Genomic DNA, 24,893 nt, shown 5'->3' with positions numbered 1-24,893 from the left:
GCTTTTATCGGTGCAGGATAAAAAACGGAGAAATTTACTGTTTTTTAACGCACACAAAAGTTTTGGACAACATTTAGCAGTGTGTATTTCTCACACCTCTGAGGTAGTCGCAGTTATATTTACACCAACGGATAGGAAATTAAATATTCTACCTTTGTGTGTAATTTTATAGCTGTATTTATTTTTTTATAGATCCAGGGCCACGTGAGTGCAATTCTCGCACAACGCTCACTTTTCAAACCTTACGAAAATGTGTGCCTGAAAAAAAACTCGGCATCCAGGGGGCTAGTTCCAGATGTAAACAAACAAAAGTGTGTAGCAGTTTATAAGAAAAAAAATCCAACATCCAGTCGCCTATTCATTGCTTTGAATGGCTCAATATGTATGTATGGAAAGAGTATCAATGCAGGAAAGAGGAAATTGAAATTAAATATGATGGAAAGATTTGACACTTGATTAGTAATTGTCAAAATTCCCATGCATAGTGATGCTTTTAACAGAACCAAAATCACGCAGAACAACTACGGTAATTATCAGCATTTCTGGCTTCTTCTCTTACTTACAATGAAAACGATGAAAACATATAACAAAACACAGATAGTCAGAGTCACTCTGATTACTTACATATCATATTTTTGTTCAAACGGCCCCTGAATCCAGGGAAGAGCCCTCGCAAATCCTATGCACCCTTCCTTGTCAGCGAAGTCGCCATTTTGCAAGAAATCGATCATCGGTTGTGATGTCATACGTCAACATTGTTGTACATATTAGGCGATTTCTTTGAGGTGAAGGTCGGATGAACAAGAGTAAACAAAAAAGTTTCCGATTACACTTTCAATACTATGATGTATATTTTGCATATGGTTCAGATATATTTTCATGATGCCAATTTCAGTATCAACCTTCCTTGTTCAATATCACAACATACGTGGATACGTTTTCATTCTTTGGAAGGTTTTGATTGCTTGAAAAAAAGTTAAGAAGGAAGCTGACACATTTAGAGTAGCGGCCCATATTTAAACCGTTACACAAGTGTTAGTGGATCAAACGTAGTCATAACGGCAACAAGTACATTAGTTCCTCTGATGTGCAATATTGAACAAATTGGGACTAATATTGCAGTTTCTATTTGGAAAAAAAAATTTGGGAATAACAAAATACGCAGGTGCCTGTTTGGTCTCGTATGCGTTGCTATGCAACAAAGTACCTCTTCAACGATGAACGACATGGATTTAGGACCCCGAGGTATGACATGGATACGACATCTTTGTGAAACGGTTGTAAAGGAGTTCGGAAGAGGGTCGTAAAAAAGGGTCGTATTGGCTACGACCTCCTAAAGTTAGGAGGCTTTTGTGAAACGCAGCCCTGGCTTGTTATCTGTGATAATAAAAAAACACAGCTGATCTATCTGAATTCGTAAACTAATAACAACGACTTTGCCATTGGTAGAGAAATCTGAAAATTTTCTTACGTGAAACAACTGATTATATGCATTTACCAGAGTACACAGCAAATGCCCATATGTATTTCGTATGTAACAACAAAGTTCCGTTGGTATCCTCAAAACAATTTCGGCCCATTAGTGTTTTCAGGCTGCATGCGACACAGAGATTACATCTTCCTTTCTGTAACTCGCGTTTGATGGTATAAACACATGTTATTTGTCATCATTCCCTTGATGGTCAGTTAATGAACTAATAATGGGTATAGTTAGTGGTAACACCGATAAAATTACTCAATGAAGGTTCCCATTCCTGTCTGGGGTAAATACTCAACATTATAAATAAAGGTCTGTAGTGGCAAATGTATTGCATGTTGTATAATATGTGCATGTAAGTGATATATGAGGTTCTATCAGCTGAGTTAAAAGTACAAACATCGATCAAAGGATTAACCGATACCACACTGATTGATTAATTACTTCCACAGCGGATTTGTCAAAAAGGCAGTGTTTATGAGTGTAGATTTACTAATCTATACTGACTACACCCTGTTGTAAAGTACAAGCGTAAAAACAACATCCTTCCTACAAAGAAGTAACCGCCCCTGCCTTGATTGATTGATTGTTGCTCATTATTGGCTAACTAATGGCGGACATCGTACAGTTAGTTGCCAGGTGTGCTGTCCTGGGTGACCAGTGAGATTATGTATACATGTACGCCAGTGTGAAAAGTTCTCAAACAATGTGTCACTTTTTTGGATATTAGACTGTTGAAAGACACAAGACATAGAGCAGGTTTATTTACTAGGTGCAAATAAATTCTTTTATGTGGATATTGATGGATACATTCCTGAATGAGGTAATAGCCTGACATTGTTGCTGTAACTTTCACATGTCTTAAATTTAATGTTTGCATTTTGTTTTAATTCATTTCGTGTAGCATTCGGCAAAATCTGTATTGCAGAAAACATGCATTAGGTCGCGAATAGGGTGTGTGTGAAATATGATTCACATTGACAGTCTATACGGTGTTCAGATATTAAAATCATGTTAAAAATAATTTATTCACTGTAAGTATAAGCAGACAGTGTGGGTTTTTTTTTTTATTAACTTTCAAAATGCATACGAATGTGCCAAGGAACTAATTAGGTTCATAAGATAAAATATAAAGATGTACAGTGACTTCATTATTTTTCAGTCCTAATGTGTTTTTTATAAAAAAATGATGATTAAACTTCAAGGTGTTTCATTTGTTTTCATAATAATGAAGTAAAATGACTTCATCTTTGTTGTTCAGTCTACGCATAAACTATCAATTGCGCATATGGGTGGCGCAGCAGAGATTTCTGGGATATTATCGGGGTACTCATGGGAGAAAAACAATAACAAAAGAAACAACCAGTCCACGGAAATTGCACTGCATCAGTGCCCCATTAATGCCTTCACTGTTTACATTCCTTGTACTATCCTGAACACGATTAAGACACCACTTCAACACACTAATGTCTGGTATGAGGAATATCTGTGAGCATGTATGACCATGTTATTTAGCAGGGTAGGGAGGGTGCCAGTAATTGCTGCTCACAAGCTCACCAACTGATCCATCATTTGAAGCCCAGGGACACCTTCCAAGATTATCTTGCTAAAATCTGGGTAAACCATGCCTACTTTCTAATCCTATTGCTGTTGTGTTCCAGCCAATGAGGTGCTGAATGTGAATCTGACCAGCACTCTCCTGGAACAGTACCACTTGACCAAGGGCAGCTGGACAGAGGACTACCAGAAGGACAACAGGTTAGGCCATAGTCTCTATCTTTTGTTGTTGTTAACTGTTTCAAATGGAACCAAGTTGAACCTATTCAACACTGTAGCCTGAAAAATCAGCCAAGACATCACCAGACACTGTCGGCCAAAAGACACCATAGGCCTAAATATCGGCCAGTGAGTAGTCGCATCAAAATTATATATAATTTTAGAAACCTAACTAACATATGATTCATTTATCAAATCCATCACTCTTCACAAAGCCTGTCAACACTATTACGTTTAAAATGGTTTCATATTATTCACAGGATTAGAATTATAAACTATTTTTCATAGTGTTATTGAAAAAAAACTATTCTCGCACACATGCTTCGGCAATGGGTCCACATCAGAGTTGTCCGTGAGCAAATTAACAATGTTTAGAGGATATAATTAAACAAATCAAATAAACTGAAGAATAAATGAAACAGTACTCATAAAAGTTGTCAAACGAACATTATAATGAACTATTTCCATCTTTATCGTTAAATCGTGTAATGTAATTCAAGTGACATCTCGGCTTTTGTTGCTTTCAGTTTCACGCTTGGACACGATGTTTAATGCTAAAATATTTGCTTAAAACTTTCTTGTCACGGGTCATAATCTAGCACAATACATTCTGTAAGTTCCATAATATACATATTATGGTGATTTTTGCACGTTCAGAATAACATGATTTTACCCCAAACTTTCGTGTGAATCAACAGGTTTTAGTTTAAGAGGACAGTATCCATTGCTTTTATCTGATTGATTGACTTAGGTCACATGTCTGAGTTTGACCAGTCACATTCCTTGTTGCAGACAAGCGAAAAAGCATTATTAGAAACCAATCTTTAAAAACAAAAATCACTTCTTACAAGTATGGAAATACTCTTGGCAAGGGTACAGTGATATCGTTGATGTCCTCAGTTTTACCCGCTATCAAATGAATTGCCTCGCATGTTATTCATACGAAGCTTTGAAAACGGAGGCATTTCACACTCTTGTATTAACAGAATGTCACTGATATTAGGAAATACATGATCATATCTGTTATTTCAGAAATCTTTTTTATAATAATTTTCTGATTGTGTGAAAATGAAAATGAAAGAAAAAGGGAAGGGGATATCATGACATGTTACGAATGGAAAAACCTCGCCCCAGTTTTTGCTTCCTTCATGGTTTATCTGGACATATAAATGTTGAAGCCTGCATTTTCATTAAAATTAAATTATTAAGTTGTAGTCGTATTACATTAATAATATGATAAAAATAACTTTCATATTTAGAAACAGTAGAATTAGACCTTTCAAACGGTGTATGATGTGTAGTGGTAATAATGAGTTATGAGCTGATATTTTCCTTGATAAACATAGGCTTCATCTATGACCTCAGAGTCCCTGGAAACTCGGTGTCATGGCAGTATATGCCTTTGGTTGACTGGTGATGAAAGATTTAATATATTTCTCATGTGCTTACTTTTGAAAAGGTTTGTGAGAAGTTTAAAGTGGCATGGGATTGCGTAGGGAAACTAAAACTATCGGTATTTGTCATTGTTTTGGGGTTTTTTCTTCAGAGACAGCTTGAAATCGCAAGTCAAGGATTCTGTCAGTCCCAGTTCACTACCATCCACCAAACTACTCCGTCGTCGCCTTCCTTTCATCCCTTACACCATTCGCAATGACACCGGCTGTGACCTGTGGTACATCACTGCCATCTCCTCCCCGTCGAAGTAAGACTTCTCAGGATAATTCAGCGATACTGTGTAGCACCCATAGACAGTTCATATTTTGTATTCCAGTTATCTATAGATTTCTGTGTAACCCAAAACTGACCTTTACTGTAATATTCTGGGTGATAAGTAAGTGCTATCATGAAACTCTGGGTATTGATGAAGTGGAGATTGTGCTTGGTTTCAGTGAACCTAAAGAAGGTATGAACGACACAGGGAATGTCCAGTCATATGACAACGCCTACATTCAGGCCTCTGACTGGAAGCGGGTTACCACTGGAGAGTCCAAACCATTCTACTTCCATCGCAGAGAAAAACTCAGACACAAGGTAGATAATCCAGTTCTCACAGATACTGTAGCCAGAAATGAAGCATGCAAGTCAGGGGTCCTTATCATTACTCAGATGTTACAGGTGAAAGATTAGGGTTTTTATAGACACAAATAACACTGAGAAAGCATGAATGACACCAGGCATTAGTCAGTAGCCCTGATTCCTGTGCTAGCTTGTTGAAGTGAAACCAATCTCTAGTGGAAGTTAGTGGCAATGAGAAGAAAAAGCATGAAGTCAACAGATGATCACATTGTTTGAAAAATTGTGTAGCTGCTGGAAAGATGATTTCAGGGAAAACTGGGAATGGGTAACAATTTCACAGATATATCCCTTTGTAGTTTGACTGGTATGAGATTATTGCCTAATCAATATGTATACTTGGGTGAAGTGACACCTCATACCCTGTCATGTTATTATAGAAACTCAGTTAAGTATTACAAGCATATGTTTGTTTGTAGAAAACCCACGGGATGCACATTAACCAGCTGCTGGTGACAGTGTCTGGCTGGCAACGCCTTACCCCCATCACTGTGGACAAGGTGGGGGTGTACTTCCGGTACACTGAGCCTGACAAGAAGACACCTACAGCCAACACAGTAAGCTATATTATGCAAGTAGATATTATGACATCATTAAGCTCTCACATAGTTGTTATGGTTTTATGAAACATGGTTGGATCTATTGGACAGTCCTTGACAAGTAGAGATCCAACTGAAATAGATCTTGATTGGAACATTAGTTCCATGCTACTGCAGACATTTATACATATCTTAATAATTGAGTCATGATGCCAGTAAAATCTTCGCACAGAAGTAACCCATGAAAATCTATGGGTAGAATTGATCTTTAGTAACAAGTGCTTGTAAGAGGCAACTAACGGGGTCGCGTGGTCACGCTCACTTACTTGGTTGACACACCAACAGTTCCCAGTTACGTAGATCGATGCTCATGCTGTTTATCACTGGACTGTCTGGTCCATACATGATTATTTGCAGACCGCTGCCATATAGCTGGACTATTGCTAAATGCGGTGTAAAACTGAACTGACTCTTTAAACTTTTTCTCTCCCACTGTAGCTTCACCCAGCATGTATTGTGATCGAAGTGAAACAGGATGGCAGTGCCCGTAAGCTGATCGTGGTGCGGTCTTCCCTGGTTGTGGTTAACCAGTTGGACTGTCCACTGCAGGTCAGGATGACCAGCACAGACGAGACAGGTAAGGACAGCTTTACTACTTATTGTAGGCAGTGGGTCAAAGGTATCACTGATCTTTCAATTTTAAATTATTTGTTTATACATTTAATTTCACAGAGCTGAAAGATTAATTTTCTGTCGAGAGATTTAAGTTGTTATTATTATTTATTTCCACTTGTCACAGTTTAAAGTTTCATGTAATCAAAATGTTGAACGTTTGCGTGCTCATAACTGACCCAGCACTGTGTAGAACATTCATGAATGAAGTTTCATGTCAGCTTACCAAAGAGATATACTCAAAGACAAAAGTAACTCCAAGGTCTGTCAGGTTACTGATCCTCCTGTTTGTGTAGTCAGGTGGATGGATAACTGTGATCCTATTGTTTGTCAGGTTGGTGGGGTAGCTCTAATCATTTAGTTAAGGTGGTTACATTCTGCTCATCACACCCAAGTTGTGAATCTGCTCACGCTCTTTTTTTTATTCGCTATTGTTATTATTATCAAATAATTTTTGAAATGATCATTTTTTTTTATTTTTAATATTCCTCAGAATTCAGTTACTTTTGTCTTTGGGTATATGTGTGATTAATTCATGCTGTACAGTACCAATTTTGAGTTGACAAAATTTCAGAGGTGACTTCCTATGCTCTTTCGGCATTAAGACATGCATTGTCCGCCACAGAAACCTCAGGTTAGCACTCTTCTTGGCTGCATGACAGCATGCTAGTTCAGTGAAACACACCTCCTTCAGAGTATGATTAAATGGGGAGCTGTTCAATGTGGAATAAATACTGAAATGAAGTGGTCCCAGACCCTACCTTGCCCTCTTCCATCCACCTTCTCCTACACACATACACACTCCTAACAGATGGTTTAACAGATTTACCCATTGGAGGTCACAGAACTTATCAGAAACACTCTCCAGCCCTAAAAGTGAAAACAGACCAAATGGAAACTAAACACAAACTTTTATTTAGCGTAATTTTTATCAGCCTGTGTATTCATGAGATGACATTTTGTGTAATTGGATTAATTGTTACTTATCCATTTGTGTGTCCCTAAGTCTTTCACCTTGTACAGTTGTGTGCAAATATGTGTATATATATTTTTTTCAACAATGAAGTTCAGTTAATGTACTCAAAGCTGTAACAACACTTTCTTTATCTGGAAATTTGCATGTAATGGAACATTTAATCTCTTCATCTCCTCCCTGTTTTATTGTATAAGCCCTACAACCTACATTTGTGTGTCATTAAGTGGATGCTCAACTGATAACTTCATTACAAGTACAATATAACTGTGAGCGTGGGGGTGGGGAGGTGTGTCATATGTGTCCACGAGTACTGGTCCAGGAGGCATCTTTGCAGGCAACAGGTTGACAATGTATTTTGAGCACATTACTACGGAAGTATATCAACAGTTACATCTAAAGCCTACATGAATGTAGTATGATATAATCAGAAACATGGGTATATTGTATTCAGTACAGCACTTTAACTTGATAGCCAGTTGTTAGGAGTAATTCATATTTGCTATTTATAAAGACCCATTAGAATGTTGAGTCATCTCTTTCTTACCCTGATGGTTGTAAGCACAACAGTTGCCAAGTATGCATGTGTATTAATGGCCCTCATTCGGCACCCCAGGCTCCTCCACTATGACCCTGCAGCGGAATGTCCCCACCCCCGTGCCTCTGCCAAAGGTGTACTACACACTGAAGGCTCGGCCGGCTGAGTGGCCAGTAGAATACTGTGACCGTCCACTACACTGGCGTCAGGTGAATAAGGCTGGGGAGGTCAGTGACGGCATCCGAGAGTGTAGGAGCAACGATGGCGGTGGTGAAATGTACAGGTGGGTTGAGCTAGCATTCAGTATTTGTCCTAACTCACATCCAACCCTTTTTAAGCAGATACTAGTGTAAGTGTATTGATTTTCATAAGTAAAGCTCACTAGATGCCATTTCCCTCTGGCTTTAGACCAGTGGCTTGTCTCAGACTGCAGCTGTTGCAGATTGAACCTGTGGCTGTGAAAGATCCACACTGTAAAGGGAATAGGGATAAGCAAACATTGCAGTTCATAGGGATCAAATTGCTGGTAGTCCCCATTTTCTAAAAGACAAATTTAAACGTTGTAACAAGATACAGACTTACGACCCTGTGTGTGGTCGGTGTCGTAGACTATATCTACACAAGACCCCTTTATGTATTTCCTCTCAGTGTTTCCAGGAGATCTGAAGTCAGTGCTTCAATGTTGATTCCAAATTGTATTCTCACACAGTAGATATTTTCAGACCCAAGTAGGACTTGAGAATAGGTCTCTTAGTGCCCTATGTTTTTTTTCCCAACTGTGATGGCTGAAGGCGCATTCTCATGGAGGGACTTCTATTATAAACCTAATTCTGATCACTGCCTTTAATGGTCATTATCCTTTCTACTTGCACCAATACCCGGTAAGAGGTTTTACTCCCAATGTAAAACCTGGGAATAGGTTTAACTAGATTTAAGTAAAACCTATTCCCAGGTTTTACTAGGAGTAAACCCTCGTCCCGAAAGTACCGGTTTGGAGCGATCAGCCACCGAAATCTGCATTCACAGGAAAGGAAAAACAAAAACTCTGACAACAGTGTTTTAATTGAAATTGAACGTCATTGTAACACTTCCGTGAGCGACAGTTTGTGTTGTACCGGAATCTCCCTCTGAAGTAGGAACCGACACTGTCGCAGACGTCTGAGTTTTCTTTGGAGCTGAACATGAGAGAACATCTGACGCCATTGCTTGTTGTTGATCACTGGTTCTCTTGTAAACCCTCACTGCCTCGCTTTTGTGACCTACAATAAAAGAATTCATCTTGATAAGTCATTTCAAATTGTACATAACCGTTTGAAAAGCAATTTATATGATATTGTAATCGCTTTGCTTGGGGCCATCATTGGGATTCGAACCCGGATCTTGGCATGTTAACCATAACACATGTTGACATCACAAGTTCTAGCATTTAAAATCGCCAAATTGCAATTTGGCCCAGTCACTTCAAGTTTCATTCGTGTTTTGCAGATATTCATTGAGTTACATACCAGTTTGTTCACAAATCTGTTGCTCGCTTATGTTTGCCTCGTAGAGACGGGTAGCAGCAGTGCATCTGAGCGAGTGGTTCGTTTTCCTTCCTTCAATTCCGGCTTCAGCACATATTCTCTTCACCGTTGTCTGGATTGTGTTGTGGCCCATGGGCGACTCTAGGTACCATTTTCCATCCTTAGGTTTCTTCATCGGGGTGAAGTAAAACGCATTTGCTCGAGTTGAAGATGGTAGGCTGGAAAGTTAAATTGTGTTGACATAGAATCAATTAAGTATGAAATGTTTGCATTTGTCATTTATATGCCCCTAAACCAATGCGTGCAATCATCATCAGGGAGTAAAATTATAAGACAATTTACATGCAGTATGGGTCAAGTCACCCGCATGATGTGATTAAATGAGTGGTATATCTAAAGAATGTATAACATGTATCAGAAATGTATCAGAAAACATCTAATACATACCAAAGTGACTTGTACTTCATGAAAAGGCGCACATAACATCGTTCCGGGTTCTTGGTATTTTCATACGCTCGCACCTTTTTCTTCTGCAGTTTCCTGTCTTTCACTCCCCCGGCATTTGTCTTAGAGACGTCTTCCACATACTGCAGGTACCTGCGGCCGTTCTGGTCTGTATGTGGGCCTGTAATCTGAGGTTGTTGGTGTAGTCTTAAACTCCGATGTTCCTTTCCACCTCTCAAGGCGAAGTTAAGTCCTGGAAAATAAAATTCCGTACACAATTATATAATGTTTATCTATTTTGGTCTTAACACAGGATTCAAAATATCCATCCAAACTTTGTTTGGTTTGGTTTGCCTCAAAGTGAAGTCGGGCATTTTGTTCCAGTTAATCACATTTATTTTCGATGTGAAGGTTTGATTGTAAATGCCAAAATTGCTAATATCCGACTTTTCGACAGGGAAATCAAATGCAAAATGCAACTCACCAGTTAAGTAGAGGACTGTGTCCAGGAGTTTTTGCGGCGTGCCTTCTCCAAGAGCCCCCTTCTCCCACAGAGTGTTCTCCTCGTCTCGAGTTATCACCTCTGTAGGTTTTCTCACGTCTGCTCCAAGACCAGCTGTGGACCTCTCACGCATGCATGCGTCCAGTGCCTGTCTGCTGTCCTGGAACTCTTCGCCTTCCATCAGATTGTAAGGAGATTTGTTAGCTTTCAAGTGTGACGCTATTGCCGTGAATAGCCCATACACAGTAACAGCTGGGTAGCAAGTCCCGTCCACTTTCCTCGCCTCGAATAGGAAATACTTTAGGGCTGTATTTATATCTTTAGCAGTCATATCCAGCAAGTCTTCAGTCAAGACGGACGACGACAGCGCGATGTTTGCATCCATTGACCTCGTCCGACGCTCTTCTTGCCATCGCCTGAATACTCCTTTCGCCCAATCATTTTTGTACCTTGTCGTTCTTGGAACACATCGAGATAATTTCCTTTCAATATCTTCCTCAGTCAAAGGTGCCGCGAAACGGAACAGAAAATCATCATCATCATCATCATCATCAGCATCAGCAGCAGCAGCAGCAGCAGCAGCAGCATTGTCATCATCTTTCTTAAACTGCGACTGTGTTAAAAACATTTCGTCTTCGCTCTGGTTTGCCATGGTTAGCAATGAGCGGATTCAAGTAACCACGTGGTATATAACTGACTCACTCACAAAAAACACGTGCACTGCGTGAAAATCCCGTGCGTTTTCTAACTTGTGCATTAGAGTTGCGACATTGCTGTCATTCCGAATGTTCGCGGTATAGTGAGGTCCTAATTCCTTATAACGCAATATTTAAAATGACGGTTTATAAGCAAGAGAAAAAACTTCTCCTCAGTTTTGGTAGAGAATGTAAACCTTCGGGGTTCGGGAAATCCCTCGGGGCTACGCCCCTCGGGATTTCCCTACCCCTCAGGTTTACATTCTCTACCAAAACTTCGGAGGCGTTTTTTCTCCTATACGTAACAGTTTGTAGCATACTATTTGTAGTAGCAACAAAAATCGTAACAGCTTTGTTATTTGTGTACCTTTAAGTCTCACGTATGACTCGGCATCATCGATTCGTTGAGTGAAGAGGAAACGCTAGCCATGATAATGTCGGTGTACATATCACATGGCATGTACATCTGCTTCGCGTTCATTGACTGGGTGGTGATTCTGCAGTCCCTTTTGGAATATGTAGCATGTTGCACATTTCAGAGACATTCCTGGGACAATGAGTATCCTATGAACCATTTGGTTTCTTCCTTGGTGAGATCAATCTTTTTCTGGCATGGCTCCGACATTATGTCAATATAAACAAAGGGGACCTGACTCTGAGGCGGAGACAGAGCTAGCTGTTTGATTGGTTTGAGAGCTTGGGACTTGTAGTATGCATTAGGACAAGTTCTATGTTTTGCAACTCGGTTACAGCTGCTTGTATGCAATTTCAAGTCGTGACGATTTGGGTGGTGCAACGTTGCAACTAAGTCGTATGCTTACAAAATGTCACAAAAGTCACACTGTGAGAATGCTCTTCAACTGTACAAATGTCACTGCAGTAAGTCAGCTTCTCCATAAGTTGTGATACTAGAACATACGAGAGATCCCTAACACCACCTGCTGGTTGTAAGGTCCAGCTGATTATGGATTGGTAGACCAATAGTGCTTTTCAAAGAACACGTCATTAACATTTAGCTTACATGTGTCTTTTATAGAAATTAAAGGTGTGCATCTCATATTTTGTTTTTGTATATTTTTTTTTGTATTTTTTTTTTTGTATGTTCAGAGACATCCACTATCCACTTGTTCACAAAAACTTGATTAAGCTCATACATGTTTCATTGAGACTGGAAAAGTGTGCATCTAGGTAGTGAGTTTAGTTTTATGCCCAGACTATCCAGTGATCAACAGCATGAGCATCGATCTGCACACATGGGAACCGATGACATGCGTCAACCAAATCAGCGAGCCTGAACACCCAATCCTGTCAGACACCTCTTACAACAACTTGTTTAGTAGAAATTAATCACCAGAGCACACACAGTGTCAGGAATACAACGGGGGCATCCATGTCCCTGGACACGATATTGTCTGGTTTTCATGAAGGTTTCACAGGAATTATTGAGATTGTAGTTGTATTCCATGATATCAACCAAAGGTTTATGTTTGAGATTATATTGAAAACAGATATCTCCGTACGATTCCACATCATCATGTGTCCCCCACAGGTTCTGTGTATCAGTGCGGAGAGAGCTGTACCCTGAAGTGGTTACCCTGGAGGACGGTAGCACCTCCACCCACTGCCTGCCTGGTCACACAATCACTCTGGTGCCCCCTCTCACCATCACTAACCTGCTGCCCCTTGAGATGCACTACTACCTGAAGAAGACTGATATCTCTGGCAACCTCAAGCCGGGCAAGTCAGCAGCGCTGCATGGGGTGAGACGCAACGATATTGTAGCAAAGTGCTCTTCAGAGTTTAAACGTTGGGGGGCCTTACCCTTATGCTGTTCTCTGGAAGTATTACAACTTATTCATGCATTCTATGTCTACTCGTCTGGATTATTGACGAGAAGGGACAGTTGGGTAGTGTAGTGTTTAATGCATTCACTTGTCATGCCGAAGGCCCAGATTCAATTCTCCACATGGGAATAGTGTCTGGTGTCCCCTGTCATGATATTGCTGGAATATTGCTAAAAGTGGCATAAAACCATACTCACTCACACACAATTGACCAGAAAGACAGTAAAGTTATATTTATTGTTGCTTATACATTCATGCTATATCCAGCAATATATGAAAGAGCTATGCTTAGATCTTGTGTATTCTGGGCATGGTAGAACCTAAATTACGTTATGTCCTGAACAGTACAGTCTTCAGTATATCTATAAGGCATTGCATGAGTTACAACAGCTTCTATGTGTACATCAGGAGTTTGCATTGTGAGCCTAAGACTCAGAATGTTCACCAGAGAACATGCATGTCACCTCATAGGCCCAAGATGTGTGTCTCCTCCTCCATCCCCAAATATGTCCCAGATAAGTTTCAGCCATATGAAGCATGTCCAACATGTGTCTCCTCCAACCCTGAAAGTGCCCCCGATTTTCTCTGCCCTGTGAAGCATGTCCAACATGTGTCTCTTCCCACCCCAGGCTGACCTGCGTCATGATCTATTGCTGGGTGTCAATGTGGAGAACCTCCCCCAGTGCAAGGAACTGACCATCCCCCCAAGCACCACCAAGTACAGAGTGAAGCTGCGAGTTTACGATGACAAGAAGAGACTGCTGGAACTCATCCTCAGGATCAAGTCATCGAGAGGAGGATCTCTGCAGGTAAGCCAACATGTTGTGTGGGAATACATGGCCCTTATCACTATTACTCATGCATGATCATAATCAACTTATATTCCTCAAAATTTTATGATGCAGACTTGTCTAACAACCGCGTTCATATAGCCAGAATAAAGTTTTCAGCTTAACACCATGTTGAGATGTTGCTTGTGCAGAGGTTGAGTTTTTGTTGTAAATGTCCAGCTGAGTCTGCAGGCCCCGTACTGGCTGGTGAACAAGTCCGGTCTGCCTCTGATATTCCGACAGGACAGCGCTAGGGCTGAGGCAGCTGGACAACTGGAGGAGCATGAACTGGCCAGGAGTGTCACACCACTGCTGTTCAGCTTCTCAGACAAAGAGGCGCCCAATCTGTGAGTTGTTGTGCTTTAACTGAATTGTCAGCTATAAAAGTAATTCAGGGTCTCACCTGTATCATTTTGGTATTGTTGAATATTAAGTTGGCACTATCATCTTTTAGTGTTAAATTCCATATCTACTTCAGATTATTTTCAGATTATATCTAACTGGGCTGTGTTCCACAGAGTGATTTTAGCCCTAAAACTGTAGCAAGTCTGTGTTAAGGTATAGGATCATTGTAGCTCTAGGATGACCTGATGGAACCGGGCTGCACCTGGAATTCTTGTACATAGATACTTTACCAGGGAGCCATGGCTGGAATTATTATGTTAGGCAATGTAACATGCTATGCAGTGTCCCTCCCCCAAGGCTTTCCAGAATCCTGTGATATTGTGTACTCATTGTGTATGGGAGAAGCTGCAGTTGTTAACTTGCATCACTGCAGACTTTCTACCTACATGACACAGGTTTCCCCTGATATGACTGATATGTGGCTCACTACTGAATAAGACATGTATAGTGATATTTAGCAGAATTGCCTCAAACTCGCTTGCCTGTTTCAGTTTGCTGCTCTTTAAATGCACATGCTGACAAAATATTTGTAGTTGTATAATTCTAGAAGACACATTGTCATGTATGATTTCAGGTGCACCATGAGAGTTGGCAAATCTGTCCATGGCGAGAATGCTCTACCACAGTGGTAAGAACTGATGCAATCAGGCTGCAAGTATTCTAAGTATACTTCTTGCTGTCAAGTGTCGATTATTTGACTACTTGATAATTCCATGTTTTTCTGGGCATATGTGCTCACCTTACATTATGGTAAAAGCAGTGGTTTGTGTAGCCTCACTTAATAAAACCTCTCTCAAAAACCTTTCAATAGTTTTAGACCAAAATTGATAGATATAATCTGAACCTATAGTTGTGCCTTTTGCTATTTACAGAGTTTTGGCATTTCTATTTTTCCCATTTTCCATGGAAACAATTCGGACTTAGTCTCAAAAGGGAGGGATTGGCTTCGTTTTTCGGAGTACAACTCGAAAAGTATTTGATATCTTTCAACAGTTCTTGGCAGATATATGAAACAGATCTTGGAAGTGGTGCCTTTTGCTGTCTACAGATATATGTAATATATATTTTTCATGATTTCCTTTAACTCGTGAAGGTCCTGGGGTAGAAAAGGCCTTCAGCAACCCATGCTTGCCATAAAAGGCGACTATGCTAAGAGGCGACTAATGGGATCGGGTGATCAGACTCGCTGACTTGGTTGACACAACCATCGGTTCCCAATTGCGCAGTTCGATGCTCATATTGTTGATCACTGGATTGTCTGGTCTAGACTCGATTATTTACAGACTGTCGCCATATAGCTGGAATATTGCTGAGTGCAGCGTTAAACTAAACTCACTCACTCACTCACTCACTCACTCACTCATTCACTCATGATTTCCTTGGAAACTATTCAAACTTAGTCTAAGAAAATTCAGATGATTTGTCATTTTAAATATTTTGGGGGCCGGGGAGATATGTCATCTTCCGATGACTCTTGTTTAATACAGTGATGGTGTTTCAGTAGAATAGTTTTACATTCAGGGTAATTGGGTGTAGGAGGATGTAACAGAGATTTTTAGTTCTATTTGAAAACATCCCAGAGAAGATTCCTTGTCAGAATTCAAGAATCCCTATTCCAATCCGTTATGCTTGTAGTATGAGCTAACTTTGTGATTGTGTTGGCAGACACTTTGAGTCAGGCCTATTATCATCAAGCCTCATTCTCCGGGATCATTTTTCATTCTTCCCCAGCACATGAAAACCTCACTGGCTTCTGGTGCTGACTTGTTTATTTACAGGAATAGACATTGCCATTCAAGAAGTGGTCATATGTTGCATATGTTACATGTAGTAATATTGTTGGGTTAATACTGACTTCTTGACATTCTGAAGGTGTAAGCGTTTCTCCCTGGAGCGAGGGATTGGCATGAGGCAGCTTCATGTTGTACCTAGACAGAGCAACAGACCAGACTGGTTAGTAGATCTGCAAACCCAGGCCCGACAGCGCTTCTTATTAGCCATTCCTAACAGCATTCAGTAAGTTTGGTGTCACTAACATTGCTTGCAGCCATCTTGGCAAGCATCCATCGGGATGAAGGACTACCTCCCCTTCTGTAGCATTAATACTTCTCTGTGCTCTTGGGAATGGCTAGCTTTTCTTTTGCATATGTTTCTATTGACCTTTGATATGATATTTTATTAGAACAATAATACGTACCTGTAATATGATGTTAAAGGACTTTTAGATATGTCATCAAATATTCCTTTTCGTCAATATTTCTAGCTTTCCATTTAGGTAAAACCTATGTTACATGTTATATCTGAAGAGAACATTTGTTTTCATAATTGCTATGACTAATATCAGAAGTGAAGGTTTTGCTGCTGTGGTATTCATGTAGGAAGTTAAGATATTACATACGTTAAGCACAGTAAAGCGTGAATGTTGTCATGTTCTTCCATGTCTATTGTACTTTTTGTTGTGGTGCCTTCATCTTTAAATTCTTATGTAAATTCTTTTTAAATATTCTTTTAGTATCCTTTGTTATTTTCTTTCTTTACATTCTTCTTTGTTTTGGTAAAGGATTTGAAAATTTACTTTAAATTGCAATAATTATTTTTGGTAGTATATTTTGTTGCCAAGGATATGTTCATTTGATGTCTCTTGTTAGACAGTAACAATAATTCTTTAATGTGTGACTGAGGTGTTGGGAGGCAGTCTGTTGCAATAACTAAACGACTAAGCAATCGATCATGTTTTCTCATAATCAAACAATTCTGGGACACTTGTTTGCATTAGCAACATTTTTCACAAGGTCGTTTTTTTCTGTTACGTTTCATGACCACTACAAGCTCATTCCAGGTCAGGATTGAACTTATCTTCAAGACATCGGTAGATTTATGTTCCAACTTTCTAGTCATCTTCTGAAGATGGGATATTAACAAATGCAATTTTGTGCGGAAACCCGAAATCACTCCATGTTTTGTTTTGTTGTCGTTGTTTGTGCATTAAGAAACTTAATCAGGAAAATTTGATAAACGATGCTAACCAAATATTTTTGATGATTGATCTGTTGTACTGGTCAAGTCATCAACCATTAGATTTACACTACTCCCAACATGAGTGTTTCAACATGCGTGTCTGTGGATCTTAAAGCCATGAAGTTGCAGTGTGGTTGTTTAAAGTGTGTCTGTAAAACATATAATTGAGCTGACCTCGGGTATTACTGTATGTACTGATCTATGTTTCTCTCCTCCTCACTGCCGACAGTGACCCCATCTGTTTGCCTCACACCATCTCTCAAACCACCAGGTACAACATTATTACACACTCAGTGTATGTAGCCCAGCACCTCACATTCTCACACCCTTGTTCTCAATCCATGTCATATGTCTTTATGTCAAATATTCAGGCATTTCTCAGATTGTTATGCATTGTACTTAAAGGATTATTCATCGATTGTTCTGGAAACACTCAGATGCAGTCTACATAAGTATTTCCAGGAGATGTTTAACTGAGTAAAGGGGCTACATGCACTGACAGAAATAATTACAGCATATTATGTCCTGAGTTGTCTTCAGTTATCGTTAAAGCTAACATGAGGGCATTATTCCATGAAGAAAATGTAGCATGATTGTAACTTCCAACACTTAAACACTGATTTGCAGTTGTAGCCCAAGACATCTTTGTGGAACATATATGAGAGAATGAGTAGTTTGATGATGTCTCATAGAAGCTTAGATAAATTTCAAGTTTGATTTTGCACTATAAGTCTCACTTTGATATTATTCTGGTTTTGTCATACAAGTTTCTTTTTTATATTTTACCAGGTTCTTTCCTTTTCTTATTTGCTTTTTGTGCATTTAGTAATTTTGTTGTATTTATGTTCTATTAGTATGTGAATGATTTGAACGATAAATAGCCAACACTCATTTACTTTGGTTGTCTAAAGCATGGAAGTTCTGGCATGAAATACTTATTTTTAGAACTAAACATTTATAGGTGCTCTGCAAGTTGATACTAGCGCTATTTTATATATGAATGTGAAAGTCTATTTTTGATACAGCCAAATAATATTATCACTGTTGTGTTACCCTGTCTTTGACTGGTACCTGGACTTAATGACAGAGAACATCACAGGAATTCTACAGTTATCATTAGAGAGAAGCCTATGTTAATTGTCACAATGTGTTTGCCATTGTATTGATCCTCAGCTAAGATGCCAGGGTTTTGTATAACTCGTATTTGATTGTTCCTAAACAGGTATGTACCTGCTATGGCCCTGTATTCTAAAACATTTAGTTGTGATCAGTCCTGTATTGATGATGCTGTGATGTATAGTTTCCACCCTGATGTGAGTATGAAGGCCTCCCACAACATGTGGTATATCACTGAACAAGGTTAAGCTGTGAATCTAAGGCTCAAGAACACACATTTCATGAAAAAGGGACCTCCTTTAAGAACATATTCCTGTGTAATTTCTTGCAAGTATTTTGAGTGTTTACCCAAGGTAACCCCTGTTACCTCATTTCCCACCATGCACATTGTTTCAGGGTGTACAACATTGGTATTGAAGTAAGCCCTGGCCGGGGCAACTACAGAGACACCAACATTGTAACATTTGCCCCTAGATATGTCATTGACAACCAGTCACAGAGGACTCTGGCCATTGCCCAGAAATTCTACACAGAGAAACAGGTAGGACATACCTTTTGCTGCTGCTGATGGTAAGTAGACAGACTGTAAGAGCAGGGCTTCTGTCCATGCGTTGAATAAGATTAATGGCAGTGATTATACATGTTTAGCACTCTACCCTCACAGGCTGTTTGTCATGCTGTATATACCCAGTAACATGTCAGCTGAGAAGTCAGAAGGAGGGGCCACTATCTTCATTGTCTTTATTATCCCCCGCAACGTGTTTTGCAAGGGGTATTAAAATGCACCCCATCAGTCTGTGTATCTGTCCATTCGTGCACATTTATCTTTTCCCGAGCAGAACTCTAAAACCGTTAAATATTTCTTCTACAAACTTAGACACATAGATTGGTCTAGTGGTGTATGGGAGCCTTTGGATAGTTTTTTAATTCTGAATGAAATATTTTTGGCATTTCCATGGCAACAAGTTTGACTTTAACTGAAATTAGAGGTAATGCGGGGGATATTGATGACTGTGTCTTCTTGTTATAATTATAGTTGAGCTCTGAGGAGTACTTGACCGCACTTCCAAGTTGCAAGCTGCCTTTCCACTGGCCACGACAGGATTTGGACCAGCTGTTGTGTGTCCTCATGCTGGATGCAGTGGGCTGCAACTGGTCAGGGGGCTTCAGGATCGACAAGGTCAACTCGTTCCACATCAACATGAGGTGTGTGTCTTATGCTACTGGCAATATTGAAGTATTCTCATTTTCATATATTTTCACTCTTTCTCTCTATCTCTTTCTCTTTCCCTGTGGGTTGCAGAGATGGGCAAGGAGATTGCCTGCTGCTGAAGGTGGAGGTTGTACTTCAGGGACCGACATTCTTCATCATGTTTGCTGATGCTGACATCCAGCCACCACCATTCCGTCTAGACAACTTCTCAGAGGTAGGTACAGTCAGCTTCAGTGGCTGGTGTCACAATGGGTCCTCAGTATTGCTTGTTACTGGATCATGTAATCAGTGTTGATTACTTGTTTTTTGCCTCCTTCTTATTCGAACTTTGTTTTTCCCTAGGTCCCAGTGAATTTCAACCAAGCAAACACGAGCCAAACCAAGTTCCGCACGCTCCTGAAGCCGCATTCCAGCAGTAAGCAGAGATCTACTTTCATGGTTTCAGTTTTGATATTTTTACTGTTCCTGCTGAAACACATGGCATGGAAGCAAGGTCAATGTTTAACTTTAATCTTACAAGTTGATCAAGATATTGTCATAGTTTTTAGTGAGTTATGCCTCCATCTCCCTGACAGTGTCCTATGCATGGGATGAACCGACAATGGAGCCGTTCCTGACACTACAGATCCAGGGTGGCCAGTCTGCTGACTACAACATGAACACGCTGGAGGAAGAACATCAGTTGTGCTATGAGAACTTCCTCTATCTGGCAGTCACTAACACCTTTGACATGTAAGATTTACTTAACAATCAACAGAAACAATATGAGAGTCATGACTGCTATGACTCACATACTGTAACTTTGGTGATCTTTGGATCTAAAGGGCCCCATGATTCTCAGAACATACGGAACACAAACTGTGTCATATCGAACAAAAGACATATTTAAAACTAAATTTAATCTCCAGATTGCACTTCAATGACATTTCTATACTGATAAAATTATACTGAACATTATTCCTTGAATCTTTAGTTCCTCAACAATCTTTCTTTATTGTGTCACAAGTTTGTCACTGAGGACACCATGCTTGTATTACAGGAACTGGACAGGTCCAGATTCACACCTGGTCATAGACTGTGTTCATAGCAACAATCTGGTCTTCAAGAGACAGGTGATTGTGTTTACTCTCTCCATACCAGACTGATATCTATTCATATAGTATCACCTGTTGTTCTACTTAAAATGGCATCTTGGGTAAAATGTTTCCATTATACTGTCTCACGTATACTCATGCTACTTGGTGTAGGAGAATGGGAAAAGAAGTCAGCTGTGGCGCATGACAAGTTCAGGGATGCTGGAACATGAGGGTTCGATGTCACCTCGTGACCCCCAGAAGAAGTCAACAACCCCAGGCCTGGTGTTGGACATTGGGGACATCGCCCCCCAGCCAGGAAGATGTGTACCACTGGTGTTGAAGAAGCCAGATGAGAGGAGGAAGTCAACACAGACATGGAGGTTCACTGAGGTATGTGTACCCTAGGTCAACAGTTTCTCTCAATGTACGTCTGTAATGCTGGTGTTCCAAGATACATCATGGGTGTCCTAGGAGACACACTAAGGATGTTCCATATACAACATTACAGTGGTGGTATTCCACTTCCAAGAACTTTAGAAGTATTTTTTGTACTTCTTTTTTTATTCTGTTACATGTTATTACATCCTACACCCTCACTTATCCTTCCCCTCAGCTGATCCCTGCTGTATGGTGGTGTTTGTGTTGTAGGACGGCCGACTCTGCTGCAGTGCTGGGACCCTGTGTGTCCAGTCTATAGATGGTGTCCGGGGACTGCAAGATGGTACATGCTCTGCCATGTGTGAATTGATGAACAAATGACCCTAAGTATTGAGTTAAATTGAAGATGTTGTATGTTTTCTTCTTTAATGCATCCATTCAAAGTATATGCTGCCTCATCTGTCTACCAGTGTGTTTATCCTGCCTCCCAACTTAGTGTATAAAGTGTTGATTGCTGCAGGTGCGATTGCTGTGTTAGGGCCCTGGCAGTCCCAGGGGGAGAGTGGGGCTCCGATCCCAACCCCATCCCACATGCAGATATCTCGCAGCAAGCTGCGCCCTGGCTCAGGAGTGCTGGTCATCAGAGTGACGATGGAGGGACCTATCCGTGTGCTGCAGATCTCCGACAGACAGCAGGCAGTAAGTTGTATAGCTAGGTGTCTAAGTTTCTCTGTTAGTAAGATATGCCCAAAGCTTCTAAAACAAAACCCAAAACCCCAATGAAAGATAAGTATTGTTTTCATCAGGATAGTTGGAAGTTAAGACCTGGACATTTTTGTTTAATTAAAGTAGTAAAAGTCCAACTTTGAAGAACAGCACAGACTTCAGAACTGTTATATTCAACATGTATGACCCGGATATTTATAAGTAGTGTCTGAGTCACTGTGGTTTGACTTCAGACTCTAAGCAGGCGGACAGTTGGAGAGTGGGAGGTCTATGACCACGTTCAGAAAGACAAGAAGAGTCCAGGGTCACCCAAGGCAGAACTTGTTCCCAACCAGAATATGGAGGTCATTTTCAACCTTAAAGGAGGACTTGGGGTATCTCTTGTCAACTCTGTACCCGAGGAACTTGTCTACATATCCCTCTCAAACATCACTGTGGAGCTGACCTCTAAAGTTGACCTCATGACCATGGACCTCAGTGTGGGGGAAGTTCAGGTAAACGTCCACTTGGGCTGCATCATTTGTTATATTTGCCTCTGAGCCGACAAAATCAACTTCTTCTGTAGTATGATACAAGAATGCATAGCTAAACTGAGAGATTGCTCTAGTTATAGCCATGAGGTTCCGTGCTGACTTCTTTGCAGATTGACAATCAGTTTCTGGGTGCCCAGAGACCTGTGATGATGTATGTGACACCGATGTCTCGTAAAGATGTCCCTGATAACACACCAGCTCTCCACATCACAGCTCACAAAGTCCCCAGCACAAAGTGGAATGCCGAAATATTCAAGGTACACAAATGGAGGGCAGCATTAGCAGTATTCTTGACTTCAGAAATACACTGCACAGAGTTATGTCTCTTACTGGTGCCAGGAGCAGCAGTGCATATGTCCAAACCTTTGATCATTGTTTCTTGATATCTTCCATATCAAAGTGACCTGTATCACTTTAGGCTTTCCTTCTATAATAGTGTCACTTTCATAACCAAGTAGGTGTTAAAGCCAAATACTCAATCACGACATACTTTAACATGGCCTACTCAGTGTTTTCTATCTCTATCTAAATATACCAGCATTGTCCAGGTGAATTCATAGGTCTGTTCTTGTGCTTATGTATTTTGTTCAATCTTCCAGCACCTATATGTATCAAACAAAAGGATGACAGTTCATTTGGAGGAGATGCTGCTGTGGAAACTAATAGAGTTTTTTGGCTACCACAAAGCTGATGCCAACATGCAGACATTGGAGGACACTTTTGACACACACAGGTGAAAGACGTATCCATTAGCAACAGAAGCTACGCTACTTAACTAATGAAATGATTTTAGCCTGAAATCTATTTATGATAGTGACAGCTCTCATTACTCTATGGAAATAGTTAAACCAAACAGAAGAATGTGCTTCTTGTTTCAGAGTGCTGTCGGCAGCCAACTCTATCCAGGCAAAGCGTTACTACTTTGGTGCCCTGAAGCTGAACGTCAGTCGCATCACCCTCAGCATGGTGACCACCAGCAAACTTCCCCCTGACCTTAAGGCCATTAAACATGCCCAATCTACCACACTTGTAGCATTTGAGGATGCCAAAGTTGATTTGGGTAAGTAGCTTTATTGTGTGACCTCAAGATGTTTGTGTAGAAGTACATCGAGGTGTACTGGGCAATAACCAAAATTCTTTTTCATAGAGATTGTCCTTGGGGTACGTATGTGCATTTTCTGCTGCCGGAAAATGTCACGTGACAGTCGTATCAATGTGAACAAAAAGTCTTTCTTGTTTATTAAACTGCCCCACACCACGTGGAGTCTTCCCTCTGCCACGCATGCACAAGCAACCAGGTAAGCATCCAAGCCCGTATCATCATTCCTTCTGCTGTCACCGTGCTGTTCGGACGTAAACTCCACTTATGCGTTCTGTGAAGATGACTGAGTCTTCCTCAACTGTATGTATGGTTTATTCGTTCGTTAATAGAGAAAACAGAACATTTAATAAACCAGGAGTTGACTTGTTTGTCTGTGACTTTGTATTTGCTCTGCCTTTCTCGTGGGTTAGGCGCGTGTTGCGCCTCCACGTGTTGAACTATGCATCTCGTACCAACTTGTTCATGTCCGGGTATTCATGTATTCTTTTTCATAGAGATCCTCCTTGGGGTACTTATAAGCATTTAAATGTTCTTTAAATTCTCGCGACAGTTGTAACTATATTTTTTCAATAAAATATATACAAAACAAAAAACATTGTTTTTGTCTTGTGAGACCACCCCTACAGGGCCCCTGGCCCCGTGACAGCCAAGAGCAGGTAACTCTTCAGACTATAGCCTCCAGCAAAACACTTCCTTTTCTGTCGCCCGCCTATGCAGGCGTGCTTCAGCGTTCACAGAGATTCTTGCTTACCAAAGACAAAGACAAGTACTAAGATGAGTACCTCAGAGGCTCAAACTGTATGTATGGTTTCTTTATTAGACGCACGGGCGCATTAGGAATCATTTTTTACAGTTTACTTGTCAAACTGTTGTAACTTTTGCCGTCCCTGTTGGTAGCCACGTGGTTAGCATAATGGTGGAAGGCAAACCTTTTTTCCCGCCAAAACTTTTTAGTTTTATGGCGGTCTTTTTTAAAAAAAGTAAGCTTGTGTTAGCTATGCTTTTATGTACTTTATTCATGTTATCTCCATATTTACTACTATTTTTTATAAAAATATGTCGTAAACTATGGTGTCGTGGCACTTAGCTTTCACCTTAACTACATAGGTAGTTTTAGTTATCTAGCTTTGCACCCATGCGTGTCTTGTTTCATTTGTTGTGTATTATGCAACACTAGGAGGCTATTTGTTGCCTTGCAGTTAAATCCTGCTCAACATGCAAATCCCCCATTCTGGCCAAAGACCTGCATGATGTTTGTCTAAGGTGCCTAGTGGAATGTCATCACGACGATCAGTCTTGTGATGTGTGCGCGGGTTTTACCCCTCAGACCAGAAAGTCTAGACACGCGGACTTCTTGTTCTATTCCAACCTACTTAAGGCGGTGGTTCAGTTGAGGGAGGCCGCGGCCCGGGCTTAGGCTCGGAGAACGCTCCTCCCTCT

The 24,893-nt window shown here is 40.4% G+C and overlaps 1 protein-coding gene across 1 annotated transcript in view; it reads left to right on the top strand.

The window, feature by feature from the left end:
• LOC137288176 (intermembrane lipid transfer protein VPS13D-like) overlaps positions 1 to 24,893 on the top strand; it is a 120,739-nt gene that overhangs the window by 69,289 nt on the left and 26,557 nt on the right. Inside the window, exons 46-70 of the mRNA XM_067820611.1 lie at positions 3,139 to 3,235; positions 4,800 to 4,955; positions 5,143 to 5,284; positions 5,746 to 5,883; positions 6,364 to 6,502; positions 7,112 to 7,171; positions 8,127 to 8,331; positions 12,762 to 12,972; positions 13,686 to 13,865; positions 14,067 to 14,233; positions 14,866 to 14,919; positions 16,164 to 16,307; positions 18,822 to 18,966; positions 19,462 to 19,631; positions 19,729 to 19,852; positions 19,981 to 20,053; positions 20,214 to 20,370; positions 20,678 to 20,750; positions 20,886 to 21,104; positions 21,363 to 21,435; positions 21,613 to 21,791; positions 22,052 to 22,312; positions 22,462 to 22,608; positions 22,951 to 23,084; positions 23,230 to 23,411. Coding sequence (XP_067676712.1) covers positions 3,139 to 3,235; positions 4,800 to 4,955; positions 5,143 to 5,284; positions 5,746 to 5,883; positions 6,364 to 6,502; positions 7,112 to 7,171; positions 8,127 to 8,331; positions 12,762 to 12,972; positions 13,686 to 13,865; positions 14,067 to 14,233; positions 14,866 to 14,919; positions 16,164 to 16,307; positions 18,822 to 18,966; positions 19,462 to 19,631; positions 19,729 to 19,852; positions 19,981 to 20,053; positions 20,214 to 20,370; positions 20,678 to 20,750; positions 20,886 to 21,104; positions 21,363 to 21,435; positions 21,613 to 21,791; positions 22,052 to 22,312; positions 22,462 to 22,608; positions 22,951 to 23,084; positions 23,230 to 23,411 — 3,630 coding nt within the window. The remainder of the gene's footprint in view (positions 1 to 3,138; positions 3,236 to 4,799; positions 4,956 to 5,142; positions 5,285 to 5,745; positions 5,884 to 6,363; positions 6,503 to 7,111; positions 7,172 to 8,126; positions 8,332 to 12,761; positions 12,973 to 13,685; positions 13,866 to 14,066; positions 14,234 to 14,865; positions 14,920 to 16,163; positions 16,308 to 18,821; positions 18,967 to 19,461; positions 19,632 to 19,728; positions 19,853 to 19,980; positions 20,054 to 20,213; positions 20,371 to 20,677; positions 20,751 to 20,885; positions 21,105 to 21,362; positions 21,436 to 21,612; positions 21,792 to 22,051; positions 22,313 to 22,461; positions 22,609 to 22,950; positions 23,085 to 23,229; positions 23,412 to 24,893) is intronic.

The sequence above is a fragment of the Haliotis asinina genome, chromosome 6 (assembly GCF_037392515.1).
Source record: "Haliotis asinina isolate JCU_RB_2024 chromosome 6, JCU_Hal_asi_v2, whole genome shotgun sequence".
Lineage (NCBI taxonomy): Eukaryota > Metazoa > Mollusca > Gastropoda > Lepetellida > Haliotidae > Haliotis > Haliotis asinina.
This window is presented reverse-complemented; position numbering and strand designations above follow the sequence as displayed.